This window comes from Physcomitrium patens, chromosome 11 (assembly GCF_059467195.1).
Source record: "Physcomitrium patens ecotype Gransden chromosome 11, ASM5946719v1, whole genome shotgun sequence".
NCBI classification, from domain to species: Eukaryota; Viridiplantae; Streptophyta; class Bryopsida; order Funariales; family Funariaceae; genus Physcomitrium; species Physcomitrium patens.
In genome coordinates, this window is record NC_143420.1 from 6,021,529 (window position 1) to 6,039,524 (window position 17,996).

The 17,996-nt window shown below is 31.7% G+C and overlaps 1 protein-coding gene across 1 annotated transcript; it reads left to right on the forward strand.

The window, feature by feature from the left end:
• The first annotated feature begins 3,127 nt into the window (after window positions 1-3,127).
• Window positions 3,128-5,172, forward strand: LOC112288747 (small ubiquitin-related modifier 1). Its single transcript, XM_024533276.3, has 3 exons — window positions 3,128-3,375; window positions 4,208-4,357; window positions 4,599-5,172. The coding sequence occupies exons 1-3, from the start codon at window positions 3,271-3,273 to the stop codon at window positions 4,662-4,664; spliced, it is 321 nt and encodes a 106-aa protein (XP_024389044.1). The 5' UTR covers window positions 3,128-3,270; the 3' UTR covers window positions 4,665-5,172.
• The last annotated feature ends 12,824 nt before the right edge of the window (window positions 5,173-17,996 follow it).

Consider the following 17,996-nt stretch of genomic DNA (forward strand, 5'->3'; position numbering starts at 1 on the left):
TCAGACAGATAAGGAATGGCATGAGCACCAGGCAAATGAATTTCCACCCAGAGATCAAGAGCATCGTGATTGTGTACATCTTGAGAGTTATGTCGCAGTGAGCCTTCTGCAGGGAAATCTGCATGTCCTGATCATCTTGTAAGAACAGATTCTTAATGCCAGCCTTCAGGAGAGGGATTCTTCTCTCAATCACACATTCGCTTATTCTCAGGTTTGTGATTCTCGAATCTCTTCCATCTTCTGCTCGTCCTCGAAGGGAAGAAAGGGAAGCTCCATTGATCATCGTCGGAGGTGGGCTCAGGCTAGTTTCATTCGGAGTCTACTCGAAACTGACATGGGTGTAGCGAGCTCCTGATCTTCGTCTCCAGAGTGAAGCCAGGCGGATCGGCTATCTCCGCAGTATGGATCATGAGTTTGCAAGGTTGTTTGGCAAGTCATGCGCAAGAATACCAAAACTTCAACTTTTGAAGTCAATATTTATCAAATATCTATTTGGTAGACCTTCTCCATTTTAACTTCTATCATTCATAACAATAAGATCTAATATGAAACAAGTTGGATATACTTCTGGTGAAATCATGAACTGTGTGTAGAAAACATAGTGTAATTTGTGCAACAGGCAACAAAAGAGAATTTTTACTTTTCAGTTGTTTTTGCTTGATAATTTTACCAAGAAATTTTATCAAATTAGATGATGAAAATCATAGTCTTATTTATCTACAAATGAGAATATATGTATATATATATATATATATATATATATACAAATGAGAATATATGTATGTATGTATATATATATATATATATATATATATTTCTTCACTAACATAATATTTGAACATTGAACCAAGTAATTAGGTTTTTTGTCACATTTTATATTTAAAGATGTAATTTTCTAAAATCTTTGTGTCTAATTATTATTTTAACTTTATAGAAATTACACTCTTAAAATTAAATTCTTAAAATTTCACAATCAAAAGGAGAATTTTTTTCCAAAATACTAGCTGCCTTTTGTTCTCTTCATTGGAAACTAGAGGGTCAAAAGTGCTTTAAGAAGTTAGGATTTTTCTTGTTATTTTCTCTCAAAGTTAGGATTGGTACTTATAAGAAGTACTAGGATTCTACTAAATTTGATCTCATGACCTCTAGTCTACCAATTCTAACTCCTACATTTATCTCCTACAAAAAAATTATTCCAATTAATGTATTATGTCTTTTTATTAGCTACTTGATAAAATCTCACAATCAATAGTATGATGAGATTTTTATTTTTTCAAAGTGAATTAAGGCCTTTGTGGTTTATTTATTTATTTTATTTTAGACTTTATTTTTCACTCATATGACAATGGATGAATTTTGTATGAATAAAAACTTGATTAAAATTACAAATATGAATAGTAGCAACAATTTGTATTAAAAATCATGGATCAGTTTCATTATTAGTATTACCAGCCAAAAAATCAAAATAATTATATTATATAATATAAAATTAAACATATGATATTATAACATAAAATATAAATTATAAAAAAAATATATAAGTTTTTATTATTAAATCAAAGGCAACATACCAATAAAATCTTATAATGATAATTACATTAGTGATGCTTTATTTTTTAATTTAATCTATATATATATATATATATATATATATATAATTTTATAAATTCTTATGTAAAGATTATTTATATTAATGTATTCTAATCAAACCAAGTGTACCATTATCCTTAAAACTATATTGGTATCACTTATGTGTTGAAAAGTTATTGTTGCAAATCTTCATGTAGCTCTCTAAACCAATATCATCTTTCTAAATAATGTTTTTAAGTTTGCTAAATGATATAATACTATTTATAGAAAGATTAGCAAGACATCACTTTTGTATTTGTATGACATCATTTCCTTAGTGTGTGAAGTTGGTACAACATATTCAAAAAAGAATTGTCAAAATAATAATACTAGTAGCCTTACAAAGGAGAACTCAATAATAATAGAATAATTAGTATTTGTAAATGACTCACATGAAGTTTAAAATGTCCCACTATACAAATATAAACCTTATATTCTTATGCACAATCCTCAAGCTTTGAATGCTCTTTGTTTGCAACATCAAAGTATATGTATATTTGTTAGTGTACACAACCAAGTACCTTAAAGAACCTAAGTTTAGATACATGACCAAGTATGTCAATGGTCACCAACCTTGATTATTGCAAAAGAAGGTAACTCCTTTTTAAACATGTTGTGCTAGCTTTACACAACAAAAGGAAGTGATGTCTCAATAACATAAGAGTGATACCTTAAAAACCGCTCTCTATTATTTATACCAATATTAAATTCTAATGACTTATTTTATCTTGTAATATGATTGTGATGTTATTACATTAGTATATTTTTAAAGTAAATTAAATGTAATAAATTAGAAATAATTAATACAATGTCAATAAGATTCAAATATAATTACATTAGCATATTTTCTCTTATTTGTGATTTTATATTTTTTCTTCTAATAGAGAAACGACCAATAGTAAGATTAAAGTATATCATATTTATAATTATTTCAAAGGTTATTTTAAATATAAATTTTATTTTAGATTTATAATAATAAATAAAAAATATATTTTCTTAGATATATATGAGTACATATATTTGTGTATTATATTTCTAATAATTTTAAATTTTAGAATTAAATTACATTGGTTGAGAAACTTAATATTAATTGAAGGATAAAAACTTAAAAATATCACAAATAAAATTTTAAATATATAGAAGTTAGTCCAAATTTTAATTTAGTTTCTAAAAAAAATTATTTACGAATATATAGGATTCAAAAATATTATTTTCTATATTTTGTTGTAAATCTAAAGAAATTATATGAAACCCTAATCCCGTAGCGGAGGATTACTTTCTTCCGAAGAACAACTTTTTCGACGGCTTATGGAATCTCATCTATGGAACGTCGTCATTCATCGTCCGAATTGCATCCAAATAATTAGTAACCTGCGAAGGTACGAAGGTCCGGGATTAGTGAGAGAGGGACCAGGCCGAGCTTTGCCAAGCTTCTTTCGCAAGGAAAAGCCCAGTGTATCAGTGCCTTAGGGCTTCCTCGATCACACTGCGCTGTTGTTTCCAGCTCCATTGCGCTTCTGTTTTCTTCAGCTTCATCTCCATCACTGCTCTTTGTTCTCAGTTACCCATATTTTGGCCTCTCCTGCCGTCAATTCCTGTCTCGCTGTTTCAGAGAGTTTTCGTAGAAAGGGGTTTGGTGCGATGGCGGGGGTGGAGGACAGCAGCAACCCGGGTGTGCAGCATCAGGACGAGAAGAAACCTCTCGACGGAGCAGGGCAGCACATCAATCTCAAGGTCAAGGGCCAGGTTAGTAGCTGGGAAATCCGCAGCCAAAGGAGAAGTTAGTGTCAGGATTTTAGAAATTGGTGTGAGTGAGCATCGGGCGGTAATTGTTTGAGGGTGTCTTTGAGGGGTGTGGGATCACATGCTCGCGGCCATGTTTGTTTCGGTAGCGCAGAGGGTTGATTATGTGTATGAAAAAGTTGAAGCAATCGTTGTTTTTGTTGGTTATATTGATGGTTTCGAATCGACACGCCTTCCTTTTCCGTGATGTCATGCCATAGCCCCTAATATTGTTTTTTTTTTTTTTTTTTTTTTGGTCGATTATAGTTGGATTCCTCGCCTTGAAACCCTAGATGATCCTTCATTAAATCTTGATTACTGAAAATATTTGCTTAGTCGGTACATAGGTGGAGCGTGTGTCTCCTATCTTGTCGTGTTTTAATCTTTTACAGAAATATGTTAAAACGAATGGTGATGATGTTTGAAAGATTCGGAAACAGTTTTTGTAGCTCATCGTGGAGTTGTTGTCACGTTTATATTTTTCTATTCTTTTCTTTTAGGTATCGGTTCTAATGTTAGGTGACTTCAAAATATAAGGTAACACGGCATATATGGTCGATGTTACTAGTGGTTGGACGTTGGTGCGAGGTTGCTTTGGGAACTGCATTTGTCTGTGACTTAAGAGGCTTGTGAATCTGTAGACCTGTGTGTGCTGTGGCATGAGCGGTCCTAGAAGTTTTTCACATGTCTTCTTTGGTTGGCACGCTTTTTCAAGGGATAAAACTAAGGTGCCTGTTGGTATGCAATATACAGAATAATATGTTCTGTGAGCTGACGAAAAATCAGTGTTTTGTAGGATGGAGGGGAGGTGTTCTTTAGGATCAAAAGCACTGCCACTTTGCGCAAGCTGATGAACGCTTACTGTGACCGCCAGTCTGTGGATCCTTCCTCTATTGCATTCCTCTTTGACGGCCGTCGTCTTCGAGCTGAACAGACACCTGCTGAGGTATTCCCTTCAAAGCTTTGTTTTGCATTCGCCAAAACAGAAATAAAAAGAACATTACCTTTAAAACGGTTCTTCAGCTGAAATTCCTGAAGACATCAACGTTCTTCAGGAATTTCCATTTAGAATTAAGCTAACTGTTCTCGATAACACTCGACAATACAGCTTTTGTAGTGTGCTCAGTGATTACTCGTATATTTATTGTATATTTCCTTATGAAACGTGACCCGGCTCTACCCTGCAGCTCGACATGGAAGATGGTGACGAGATTGATGCCATGCTCCATCAAACAGGCGGAGCCTCTTCCTGATATGAATATGCCGTCTCAGGCAGTGTGGTCCTGAATATCCTATATACTGAACAGGCTTCATTATTTTGTTAAACCTCTGGTGTTGCGCACATAAAGTTTGTCTCTCGGTTCTGTTTTTTTCGCATGTTTTCCAAACTTGGTCTTTTCCTCTTGTTGAACTTGCTGTTAGGAATAAACGTAAAAACGCTAATGTTCAAGACTATATCAGCACTTGGGTGGCATGTGGCGGTGCTGTTCAATCCTGTGAAGAAAGGAGAGGCGCAGATTCGGAGGACTAAGATGCACTCAGGGTTCTCCTCACTGCTTTGTAGTGTGACCTCCACTTGCTTCCCAAACTGTGCGTAAATCGCGATATACTGGAGGGTTTGTCCTCTTACTTTGCTGGAGACTACTATGCCGTGGAGAAATGATGATGCGACATTTACATGAACTTCACCTGTCAAGTGCCCAACGTATATTGGATGTTTTCAAAAACTTTGTCAAAGAGGCCGCAATTTTTTAAGTTTTCTATCACATGTCCATCATTTGAGATTTTGCAACTTTGGGTCCAATCAAGCATTCCGGCAGCCTTGTTTTCGAACTACTTGCTGCATTTTCGTCCTCGTTGGGTTCGCTTCTTGGGTCATGTACTCCCAAGCCTAGGGCCAGATCTAGGCGTTGATGGAACAAATCGGTGTTTTAAGTGCATCAAGTTATACCCAGTCTTCGTGGTTGTGGTTAACGAGTCCAGTTGCGTGTTGAAGCTTTCTACTCAGTTCTCATGCAGTACTGCAACTTGTCCAGTCAAAATGTTGTTCAACCGTCGTAAAGTATACCTGCATGGCTGGCTGTTAGATGCCCAGTATCGGAACTCCAACTCAACTTTCAGAGGTGTCAGCGCCACACAATTGGTCGGGCCTGCTCCCAGCTACGATGTTCTAGTTTAGATTCTTTTCGATTTCCACAATGGGTCTGATCTCAGAGATGCAGGGGATTTTTGTTCAGGAGCAGCTTGTGGATCGGCAATGCTTTGAGGTTGTGCTTTCTCGTCTACGACAGCTTTTGGTGGTCTCAAAGATCTATTGGACTGGCGGTGATAAGCATGGAAATTGTACATTTGACTCCATGGTTTGGATACAGTTCACTGGGATTTGAAAGCATTTTTTTCAAGGGCAAATATCACACATGCTCCTGAATTTTTTCGAAATATCCAGAATATAGTTTTTATTGGGCTCAAAGCTTGTGTTTTTTTGCAGTTCCTAGGCTCCATGTGAACCTCTTGTCCTTGTCTCCATTACAATCACACTAGTAGCTGTCCATTGCTTAGTGCTCTTACATTCTCCTTCTTGCACCTTCCTTCACACATTCATATTCACACGTCTTTACTGAATTAGCATAATAATTGCAAGTTCCTACAAAAATCATACATTAGTTTCAATTCACAACAACTATAGTGCTTTAGCACATACCAATGCCACCACATGTTGTCTAAAGATTTGTGAAGCCAATGAGTATGAAGGCCTAGATTTTGCTTGCATATTTTGGGCTCTAGTAGGAACTATCTAGCCAAAAATTGATTGTAGGAATAAAGAGTCTATTTCTCAAGTCAACTATCTTGTCTTTTTCAATGATTGAATCTTAAAAAACATTCTTGGTGATGTTGACTCTAGTGATCCATCTATCAATAGGTTGTAAAATGCTTCTAGCAACAATGAGTACAAGCTCCAAAGTTGAGTGTCCAATGGAATCTATAATGTCAAAGGAAGAAGGATGGCAATGGAGTTTGAGTGGATTAAATCATGAGTTTGTTTATTATTGTTGTTGGCTTTGAAATACGGTAGAACTTAAGCTTGAGATCTTTGTAAATTCAAATCTCCTCTATTGTATCATTCCTTTGCATCTTCATGCTTTGCATTTACATCTGCATCCGCTTCAATCGTGTCATATCATGTCATGTCGTGTTGCAATGATCACTCTATAACCACACCTTAAATTCAAGCTTCATTTTTCATCATATGTATTAAAATCCACCAGATTTTGAAGTGCACGTTTTTCACTTGTTTTGCAAGATTTTGAGTTTGGATTGTGGTTTCATCTGCACTAAGTCTTATTTTGATTTTTTTTTATACGAGTTTTTTATTTTATTTTATTTATTTATTTATTTATTTATTTATGTTAGAAATGAAGGTAGTGTATTTTGTATTTGATATGATTATTTTCTATTAGTAGTTTGTGGATGCAATTGTGTGTGAGAAGCCATAACCTAATTCACAAATTTAACAAACTAAAAACAATTTAGAAACATGTGATATTTTTGCATTTGTTGTTAGTTGAAGCTAGTGTAAGATTTGTTTAGGAACCTGCATAGGCCATGAAAAACTTATTATGCTAAATCAACTAGGGCATGTGAGTATGAGTGTGTGAAGGGAGGTGTGAGAAAGAAGATGTAGGTGATCCGAGCAATGGATGGCTATTGATGTGACTATAACAAAGGCAGAGGCAAGTATCACAGACATACATATTTACCTATATAAAAAATGCTAGGTAGATTTGATATTATCTTATAGAAAAGCTTTTTAAAAGATTTATGAATACGTATTTGACTTTATACATGTTTATAGTTGATTGATAGGTTAGAAATTTCACCAACAAGTAAGCCATGTATTGCATGTGAAGGTAGTTTGTGGTACAAGTTAATAATGTGGTGAATATATAGAAAATTTGTCTTGTAAGTTAAGACACATGTCTTGCAAATTAGGCATGTATTGGAGGTATTATAAGATATTTTTACGTAACTCCTACTTGATAGTATATAATGAGACAAGGGTGAAGCCTTCTTCATTCTTGTCAATGCCTTTCTAGTTCTTAGTCTTGCTTCAAGACTTTCTAATTTTTTTTTTTATAATAATAGCCATTTTAATTTAATATTATACCATCTTTGAGTGATTTTTTAATCTTTTTGAGTGAGATACAAGTATATTAGGCTTTTAGTTCTTTAAGATTCATGTCCTTGATAATTTGACAAGAGTTCTAATTCATTGTCCTTGTTTTGTATTGAAAGTGAGTGAATTATTCTACTTCTATTGTTGAATTTTGAAGGTTGCAAACTACCCACCTTTAAACTCACTTTTAGTTTTCTTACACTAATTATTTTCCTTAAAGAGAGTGAAATATTCCTCTTTGTAGAAACTTTCATTTGATATTAGAAGTTACAAATTACTTTCTTCTAATTTGATTTTTAGATTTGTGTAAATTTTTTAAAGAAGAAAAAAACATGGATGCTATTCTTTATAGAAGTGAAAATAGATTTATAAATATTACAAACCTTCATAAGCTTGTCAACACTTCAAAGGTAGAAATCTCACGTATTTCTAATATCAAATATAGAGGTAGTATTTTGACACCTATAGAAGAGGTCAATAACAAAGTTCAAAGTCTATACTAATTTAGAGAAGCAAATAAATCAAGCTTACAATTAAATCTAAAAAATCTTTTTATTCCAACTATGAAATAGGCAAAGTTAAGTATACTCAAGAAGTTCAATGGAACAAGATCAACATTTCAAGGATTTCTACAATAAGTAAAGCTCTATTTAAAGTTGCATTCTTTTCAATACCTTGATAGATTTATTCAAATTGCATTGATAGGTGCAGTTAATTTTTAGAATACTTTCTTGATTTATATCTTTGATAAAAAAAGATTCAAGTCTTTTCTATGCCTTAAATTTATTCTTAGAAGTATTTATGATTATTTTTTAAAAAGTAATTGAAAAAGGGTAGCAAAGACCAAATTTGTATCTTTATGGCAAGGATCATGTTCAGCTACTTTGTATGTTGGAAAATTTCAAAATCTTACTTGGGATATAGATTGGAATGATAAAGTCCTTATCAATTAATTTTGATATATGTTAAAAGATAACTTCAAAGATTTAATGTTAACAATACCAAGAACATGCTCATAATGGAATTTATTGTTCAAGCCATTGCATGTAACAATTGATTCTTTGAAAGATACGAAGAATAAAGATTTGATTGAAGAGATATAAATCAAGCTATAGCAATAGCTTCTAAGTTTATAGAAGCTTATTTATCAAGACCAAAACCTATGTAAATTGACACAGTACGTTTCAAATCTCTTATTGAGTAAGAAAAAACTTAATACCATTAAGAAGGTTTATGCTTATATTATAGAGAACCTAAGCACACTATACAATATTGTCCAGAGAAGCAACACAACCACAAAATGAAGAACATTGTTGCCAAAGAGGACTATGTGTCAAAAAATAGATTTTTTGAGCTACAACAAGGAATGTGCAACTATAATCTTATATAATACATAGTAAAGGTCTTACTCTTTCCTTAGATCCCTCAACTTATTTTACAATATAAATTTATTTAGGACCAAAAAATCACAAAGTCTTTGCATTGTTAGATTTAAGAGCCTCAACTTGTTTTACAAACAAAGCTTTTGTTAAAAAAACAAAAAATATTAATTAAAAAAAATAAATCCATACATTTAAAAGTTATATATGATTATTTTTTGCCCTTCAGAGCCTTTATCTATGAAATAGTTTCTTCAGATGTAACTTAGTAGTATTCAATGTCATTAGATCTCTATATTATCTAATTATTTTAAGATTATCATGGCTAGAAAAGTTTAATTTTTAAATAGACTTGACATCACATAACCTTGATATTTTTTGAAGTTTAGGCTAGGATTCTATTAGTCGAATAAAAATCCATAAGTCCAATACAACCAAATTTTTATTGATAGGTACAAGAACTTTCATATATAATAAAAAAAATATCAACTTTTGTTATAAATGCCACACTTATTTTTGATGGAGAGAAGACTTTCAATGGTATTCCAAGCTAATATTAAGATTATCAAGACAATTTTGAAAAGAAAAATATAGATATTCTTCTAAAGCATTGTTCCTATGATTGTTTAATTGATTTCTAAGATAGAATTAAACCACTATTTGGACCAATTTTTAGTTTATTACAAAGCAAGTTGATTGCATTCAAGTACATTGATAAGAACTTAGCTAAAACTTCATACACCATTTCAAATCTTCAACAAGAGCTTCAATCTTATTTATGAAGAAAAAAGATAGATCTTTACAAATGTATGTGGACTATCAAAGAATCAACAAGAAGAAAATTAATTAAAGACTACATTGAAAATTAAGTGTAGACATTTTAAATATATCAACTATATTTCAATATCTAATAAATAATGTCTTTTGTGAGTTTTTTTAATGAATTTTTCATCAATTATCTAAAAAATATTTTAATCTATTTTAAAAATACAAAAGAGCATGAATTTCATATTCATTGTATATTACAAAAATTAAGAGATGTAAGATTATATATTAAGATAGAAAAGTATATATTTCATACTATTTAAGTTGACTTCTTAGGATACATCATTTTAAATAATGGTTGTATAATAGATCCTAAGAAGTTTTAGACTACAATGGATTGGAAGATGTCAAAAATAGTAAGAGACATGCAATATTTTTTGAGATTTGCCAATTATTACTAGATCTTCATTAAGAACTTTTTTCAAATTGCGGCTCTTCTTACACATTTGAAATAACAAGGTATATGTAAGATAATTATATAGATAATTAGAACCATGGAAGTTTCTAGAACTGAGGTTAGCTTAGTGGATTAAGTAGGATCTACTATAGAACATTCTAGAGAAGATTTATGGTGGTTATTTAGATGGGGCCTACTATAAAATCTACTTAAAAAGGCTTAGGGTGGTTATTTAGGTGGAGCCTATCATAGAACCTTGTAGAAAAAAAAATTAAGGCGGTTGTCTGGATAGGGCCCATTACTTATGAACATTCTAGAAAGTCCAAGGTAATAGGATAAGGTATAAATAGGATTGGCTATGATCTTTTATAAGCATCTAGACCGGTATGGCTTCAAATCTCTTTTCTTAGTTAAGTTTGGTTATGCATCCTTTTATTCAGTTTAATTCTCTTCTGTTTCTGTTTGTTTAGTTTGTTTTTTATATCCTATTTAATTTAATTCCATTTAGTTCTATTTTCGTCTATTTTGTACTATTTTGTGATGAGGTTTTATGTTGATGTAGAATAGAAGGTTCTTGGATTTTTGAGATAGTGTAGTTCTGTTTTATTTGTATCAAAACAAGTGTTAGAGTGTTTATTTTTGGTAGCATGTCAATAGTCATTATTTAGTCCAAGGTTAGTTATTGTGGTCACATTGGATATTGTGTTGAGGCTATTACAAGCTACTCTTAAAAAGTCAATCGAGAGGTGAGAAGGCATTACAATAGTAGAGTCCAGCGGTGAAATTATAGTATGGGAGATATGGTGGAGAAATCCGAGATGGAGGCTCAAATACAACACCTCTTGGGCCAACTACCTATTTTATAAGGACAAATAGAAACCTTGAGGACAAAAAAATCAACATTTACTAGATTGAAATTGAGTAAGCATAGTACATACTATAGAACTTCAAGACAAGAAGATGTATGTTAATGGCTTTGCAACATACAAAAATACCTCTAACTATCTAACGCAAATATCACTGAAGGGATCATATATGCAATCAGTTATTTAAGAGGTAAAGCAGCCATTTGGTGGCGACATTGAATTCAAAATTATAGAGCTCAAGGTGAATTTTGTGACTGGGAGGAATTTGAAACCGAGTTTAGAAATCAATTTTGGTCCATCAATGCAGAGAAGATAGTACACGATCAATTGACAAATCTTACGAAAGCTAGATTGGTGCAATATTATGTCTCTCAATTCAAGTCTTTATATCTCCAAATTGATAATATTTCAGAGGTGGAGAAGATGGATCGATTCCTACGAGGTTTGAAACATGGAGTCTAGCAAGAGGTAGAGCTAAGGAATCCACAAACATTTGAAGAAGCAATTTGGATTACAGAAAAGATCGATGCTATAGATTTTTGAAATCATGGAGCACAACTTATAGCACAAAGTCATATGCCGCTATCTAATATTACAGTACAACAACCAACACCAATTAAGATTGATGCCCTACAAGGATCATTAATACCAAAAAGATGACAAATGTTGGTGCAGAAAGGATTGTGTTTCTATTGTTGGGAGCTAGGCCATCAGATCGGAGGTTGTCTAAAATGTCAAAATGCAAGTACCGAGAAGATAAGAAAAGTTTACAATCTCAAAACTCACCAAGTTGATAATGAATCAGAGTAAGAAAACGGAGCTCTTTAATAAATGCGCTGAGGATTAATACTTGAGGTAGTTATTATCTCTCTAAAATAAATGGCATAGCTTCAGATAATTATAAAAAGAATTGAGTGGTGCATCTAATAGGACTACTAAGAGGACAACCATGTTGAGTACTTATAGACTATGGCTCTACAAAAAAATTTATTTCAACTAAAATCACCAATCGACTTAGGATTAAAATCAAGGAAGTCAAAGAAGAAAGTATATACCTTGCAGATGACTAAAATAACATATTGAATGAAACATGTGAAGAAGAAACCTTGAAGTTGACAAACACCTACGTCTAAAGAGAAAGATTCAAGGTGACAAAGCTAAGATATGATGTTATGCTTGGTTTGCCATGGCTAGAGATGAAAAATAAATAAGTTGATTGGATAGCAAAGATAATTTTTTTTAAAGATGGAAGATGCAAGGTGATTTTTTGTACCTCCACATCAAGTGAAGAAGAAAGACAATCTATAATCAAAGGCTTACTTGTAGGGACGACTTTTATGAAGAACTACAATATGAACAACTAGTATATATGGTGGTTTCTAATCTTGCATCAATAGTAGGAAATAAAGTCAAAAGGATAGAATAAGCAGAGTAACTCATACAAAAATATCAAGATGTCTTTTCAACCGACCTATCTGATGGCATACCTCCTGATCAAGGTGCCTCCTTTCAAATAGAACTATTGCTTAGAGCCAAATCAAAAAGTCAACCAATTTATTACCTAATACCAAAAAAATTTGAAGAGTTGTCGAAGACATTAGATGAACTCTTAGAGAAAGGCCTCATTCAAGAAAGCACATCACTATGGAGAGCACATGTGCTCTTTGCACCTAAGAAAGATGGTGGACTTTGCCTTTACATTGACTATCGAGGTCTTAATAAGCAGACTGTTAAAAATGCATATCTACTTCTACGTATGGATGATCTTCTTGACCAACTTTGAAGTACGACCATCTTTAGTAAATTGGATCTTCAGAGCAGCTATTGGCAAACAACTATTGCAAGAGAGGATATAAAAAAGATGATATTTTATATACACTATGTACATTTTGAATGGTTGATTTTATCCTTTCGCCTCACCAATGCTCTAGCCACTTTTATAGATCACATGAATAGATTTTTTCAAGACCTTTTCGAGAAGTATGTAGTCGTCTTCATTAATGATATCCTCATATATAATAAAATCCCTAAAAAGCATGAGAAACACCTACAGGAGGTGTTGCATCAGCTCTAAGAAAATCACTTCTATTATAAGTAATTAAAATATGAACTTTGGAAGTCAAAAGTTACTTTTTTGAGGCATGTGGTGTCTTCCAAACGCATGCGTATGGAACAAGATAAGATGAAAGCAATAGAAGATTGACCAATCTCCAAAGATGCTTCTAAAGTTTGCTCGTTTTTGGAATGGTCTTTCAACAAATCTTTGGTAGGGGCCTTACTAGATACTATTGCCATTTTGTTAAAGAATTTACTCACATTGCAGCCTCGTTAACAAGCCTATTAGAGAAGGGTGACACATTTGAATGGAAACTAGAGTACCAAAATACCTTTAATAACTTGAAGGAGATACTCATTATTGCTCTAATATTACAAACATATGATCATTATCTTCTTTGTACGCTTAAAATTGATGCTTTTGACTTTGCTATTGGAGCGGTCTTTCAACAAAACTTTGGTAGGGGCCTTCAACTTATAGCATATGAATCACGCAAGCTTAGAAGGATAAAGCACAATTATCCTACATGTATTCGAGAACAATTAGCAATTATACAAACCACAAAGGTGTAGCAATACTATCTATTCGAGAAGCTAATGGTTGTTCAAACTGACCATTAATCCTTGCTACATGATTTGTATCTAGAAAATATGAAATTGTGGCATCATCATTGAAAGGAACAGTTGCAATTTTTTGATATCAGCTTGAATACAAGCAAGGGCGACAACCTACTATGCTAGATAGTTTATCATAGAAACCAAACTTGAAGGACAAATCAGAAGACAAGATAAAATTTATTACCATTAATAGTATCAAATCAGGATCCATATTTCATAGGAAGTTTTTGGCAAGTTTTATTCAAGCTATTAGGTATACAACTTATCATGTCTACAGCCTTTTATCCCTAAATAAATGGGCAAACAAAGCATGCAAATCTAACCTTAGAGGATATGTTGCACGACATGTAGAGATTCATCATAATGATTAGAATGAATACTTGATATTCTTGGAATTTACTTATAATAATAGTATTCAAGCAAGTATTGGTCATTCACCATTTTTCTTGAATATCAATCTATATCTAATTATGCCAACAATTCTTCATCGTTCCATTGACACCAACAACCCGACAACAGAAGAATTTATACAATGGCTTACAATGGCCTTATAAGAGGCACAGCACTATCTCTTTATTACACATAATCATCAAAAGTAATAAGCAGATAACCATTAATAACATAAGACCATTTGAGAGGGTGATCAGGTAGTACTCTCCAAAACTAATTTGCCACTTGCTATATCAATCTAAATCCGTAAACTAACACCTCAATCGCTTGGACCTTTCCATATTTTTGTAGTTATTTTTGATGTCGCATACCGCCTTGAGCTTTCGCTACATATTTAGGTCCATCCAATCTTCTATGTTTTGTAACTGAAAGAATTTTATACTGAGCCAAAGTACTTTTCGGATCAACATCAACTTCTACCTCTACCAATTATAATTGATGATTAACAAGAATATGAAGCTGATAGCATTTACAAGCATTGCTACCTTTGTTGTAGCAATGGACATCTACAATTTCAGTACAAAGTATTTTGGAAAGGTTATTCGATTCATGATGTAACATAGAAACTTATACAAAACCTCATCCATTGCCAAGAGATAATTTAGAAATACCATTAAGAGTGAAACGAGGATGTTTTGCATTAGTGGAGAAGGATTAATTGTTACAAGGTAAAGCTAAGATAATGATATAGATAATTAGAATCATGGAAGTTTCTAAAATTGAAGTTAGGTTGGTGGACTAAGTAGGATCCACTATAGAACATTCTAGAGAAGATTTATGGTAGTTATTTAGAAGGGGCCTATCATAGAACCTTCTAGAAAAGGCTTAGGGATGGTTATTTAGATAGGGCCCACTACAAAATCTTCTAAAAAAGAGATTAAGGCAGTTGTTTAAATGAGGCCTATCACCTAAGAATATTCTAAAAGGTCCAAGGTGATAGGATAAGGTATAAATATGACTAGTCAGGGCCTTTTAAGGACATCTGATCAGATATGGCTTCGGATCCTTTTTCTTAATAAAGTTTAGTTATGCATCATTTTGTTCAATTCAATTTAGTTCAGTTCTCTTATGTTTCTATTTTTTTAGTTTGTTTTTCTTGTCTTATTCTATTTAGTTGTATTTAATTCTATTCTGGTCTGTTTTGTTCTATTTTATAATGAGATTTTATGTTAATGTTGAATAGAAAGATCTTAGATTTTTGAGATAGTGTGGTCCTGTCTCATTTGATATATAAAGACAAACTTTAGTGGAACAATTAAATTGAAGCATCTTTTGAAGCATTAAAGACAACATTTATTTTTGGACCAATTTTATATCGCATTGACTTTTCCAAGGTATTCTTTATGAAAATAAATGCATTAAACTTTGCTATAAATGTGGTATTGTCATAAATGGGAATAGATAATAAGTTCCACCTCATAGCTTTTCATTTCAAAAAAGTTTTAGTAGCCAAGTATAACTACAAGATCACAAGAATCTCAAGTATATCATGTATATAATTACATGTATATAAATCACAAGAATCTCAAGTATATCATGTATATAATTACATGTATATAAATCACAAGAATCTCAAGTATATCATGTTAGCTTATATTTTAAATCATGTCAAGTTTATTAGAGCATGTCTTTATCAAGATTTGATTTCAAGATCACTTATTGATCCAGAAAAGAAGGTTTGTCAATCTTTCTTTTTAGACATTTTTATCTTACATCCAAAGAAGTAGATGAAACTTTTGATCAACAAAAAATAATTTTCTTGAAGTAGAAGCATTTTCATCTTTGAACAATGAAATCAACATTGATTGTTGATTCAAATTTTTTCAAAAAAGTTCAATCAAGTATTTCCACTAATCTTCTTGTTTATAATATTAAAAATATATTTTTTTAAATCTCATTAGAATTTTAATTTTGAATTCAAAAATTATTTATTCTATTTTTAGAAATAATTATATATTTCACAAGGAAAAAAATACAATTATTTGTTCTTCAAGCTCGTCATAATTTTTTCAACAACCAAATATTTTAGATACGACAAGACTTTGGAGTTAATATCAAGAGATTTTTGGTGGCATGAAATGTGAAAGGTAGTTTAAGGCTTTGAACAATCATGTAATATATATTCAAGATCAAAAACTCCTTATCATCAACCTTTATTTATTTTAGAACAATCATAGTATTCTATTTCTATGGATTTTATTACAGATCTTTTAGTCTCAAGTGTGTAAAATTTCATATTTGTAATAGTAGATCGTTTCACTAAAATGACATATTTTGTACCACATATAAAATTTATCACTTATAAAGAAATAATTAAGTTTCTTTTTGACATTATCTATTGCTATTATAGATTGTCCAAAGATATTATATTAAATAAGGAGACTCAATTTGTATCAAGACTTTAAAGAATATTGTATCAAAAATACAACTTCTTAAGATATTGAATTTTGTATTAAAAATACAACCTCTTCTTGTAGAAGTGGATAATAATCAAGAGTTTAAGATGGAAGGAGTCTTAAATTCAAGATGGTTCTAAAATAGGTTGGAAAATCTTATTCATTGACAAAGATATGATAGTAATGAATGTACATGGAAATTAGCTAAGAATTTTGTAAATGCAACAAAGAAGGTTGATATTTTTCATCAACAACATCCATCAAAATCAAAATGAAGAATAATAAATCTTTGATGTAAAATAAACAAGAACTTAAAGAAAATAGTATTTTACTTTCTATCTTTGTTTGTAATTTCTCTATATTTGTAGGGCTAAGAAGATGGACAATCAACAACTAGTAGAATCAACTCAAAGACTATTGTTTGTTGATTTACCAAATAAGACATTTCAATTGTCACACCTTTCAAGACAATGTAACCAAGTTGAAGATCTTTAAGAATAACAAGTTTTTTCTTTAACAGATGGCAAGATACAAATTATTTTATATCACAACCTTGGAAGAAATTCTCAATGTTTGGTGATTTTATTAGAGGTAGGAATGGTTCTTAATAGTCCTATAAATATTTTTTTAAATAAAGTTACAAAGGCCTCAACAACTAAATAATATGGTAGTCTTTTTGTACTAAAATGGAACATTATTGATAGTTGAAAAGACTTATTAACCACCTTTGAAAAAAACAAAGATCAGAGTATGTAAAAAATATAATTCACCACATCTTGGATTTTTTCAATATATGATGGCCGCTCCTTATAGAATTCATCTTTGGAAGAGGAAAGAAAAGAGATAATATCATAGATATACATATTTATTTAGAGAAGAAGTACTAAATAGAAAGTAAATGTTGATAGATTTGATATCATCTTATAGCACAGCTTCTTAGAAGTTTCAGAGATACATATTTGACTTTATACATATTTATAGTTGATTGATAAGTTAGAAACTTCACCAATAAATAAACCATGTATCACATGTCTAGGTAACTTGAGATACAAGCTAATAATGTGGTGTGCACATAGAAAACTTACCTTACAAGCTAAGACATGTGTCTTACAAATTAAACATGTACTAGATGTTGTATAGGACATTACCACATAACTCCTAATTGATAGTATGTAAGAAGATAAGAATAAAGCCTTCTTCATTCTTATCAATGTCTTTTTAGACTTTAGTCTTGTTTCAAGACTTTAGACTTGTTTCAAGACTTTCTAGTCTTCTTGTCTTTGGCAATAGCCATTCTAGTTTAATATTATATCATCTTTGAATAATTCTCTAATCTTTTTGAGTGATAGACAAGTGTATTGATTTTTTAGTTCTTTAAGATTTATGTCCTTAACAACAAGGGATTCACGCAAGGCCTAAGTAATG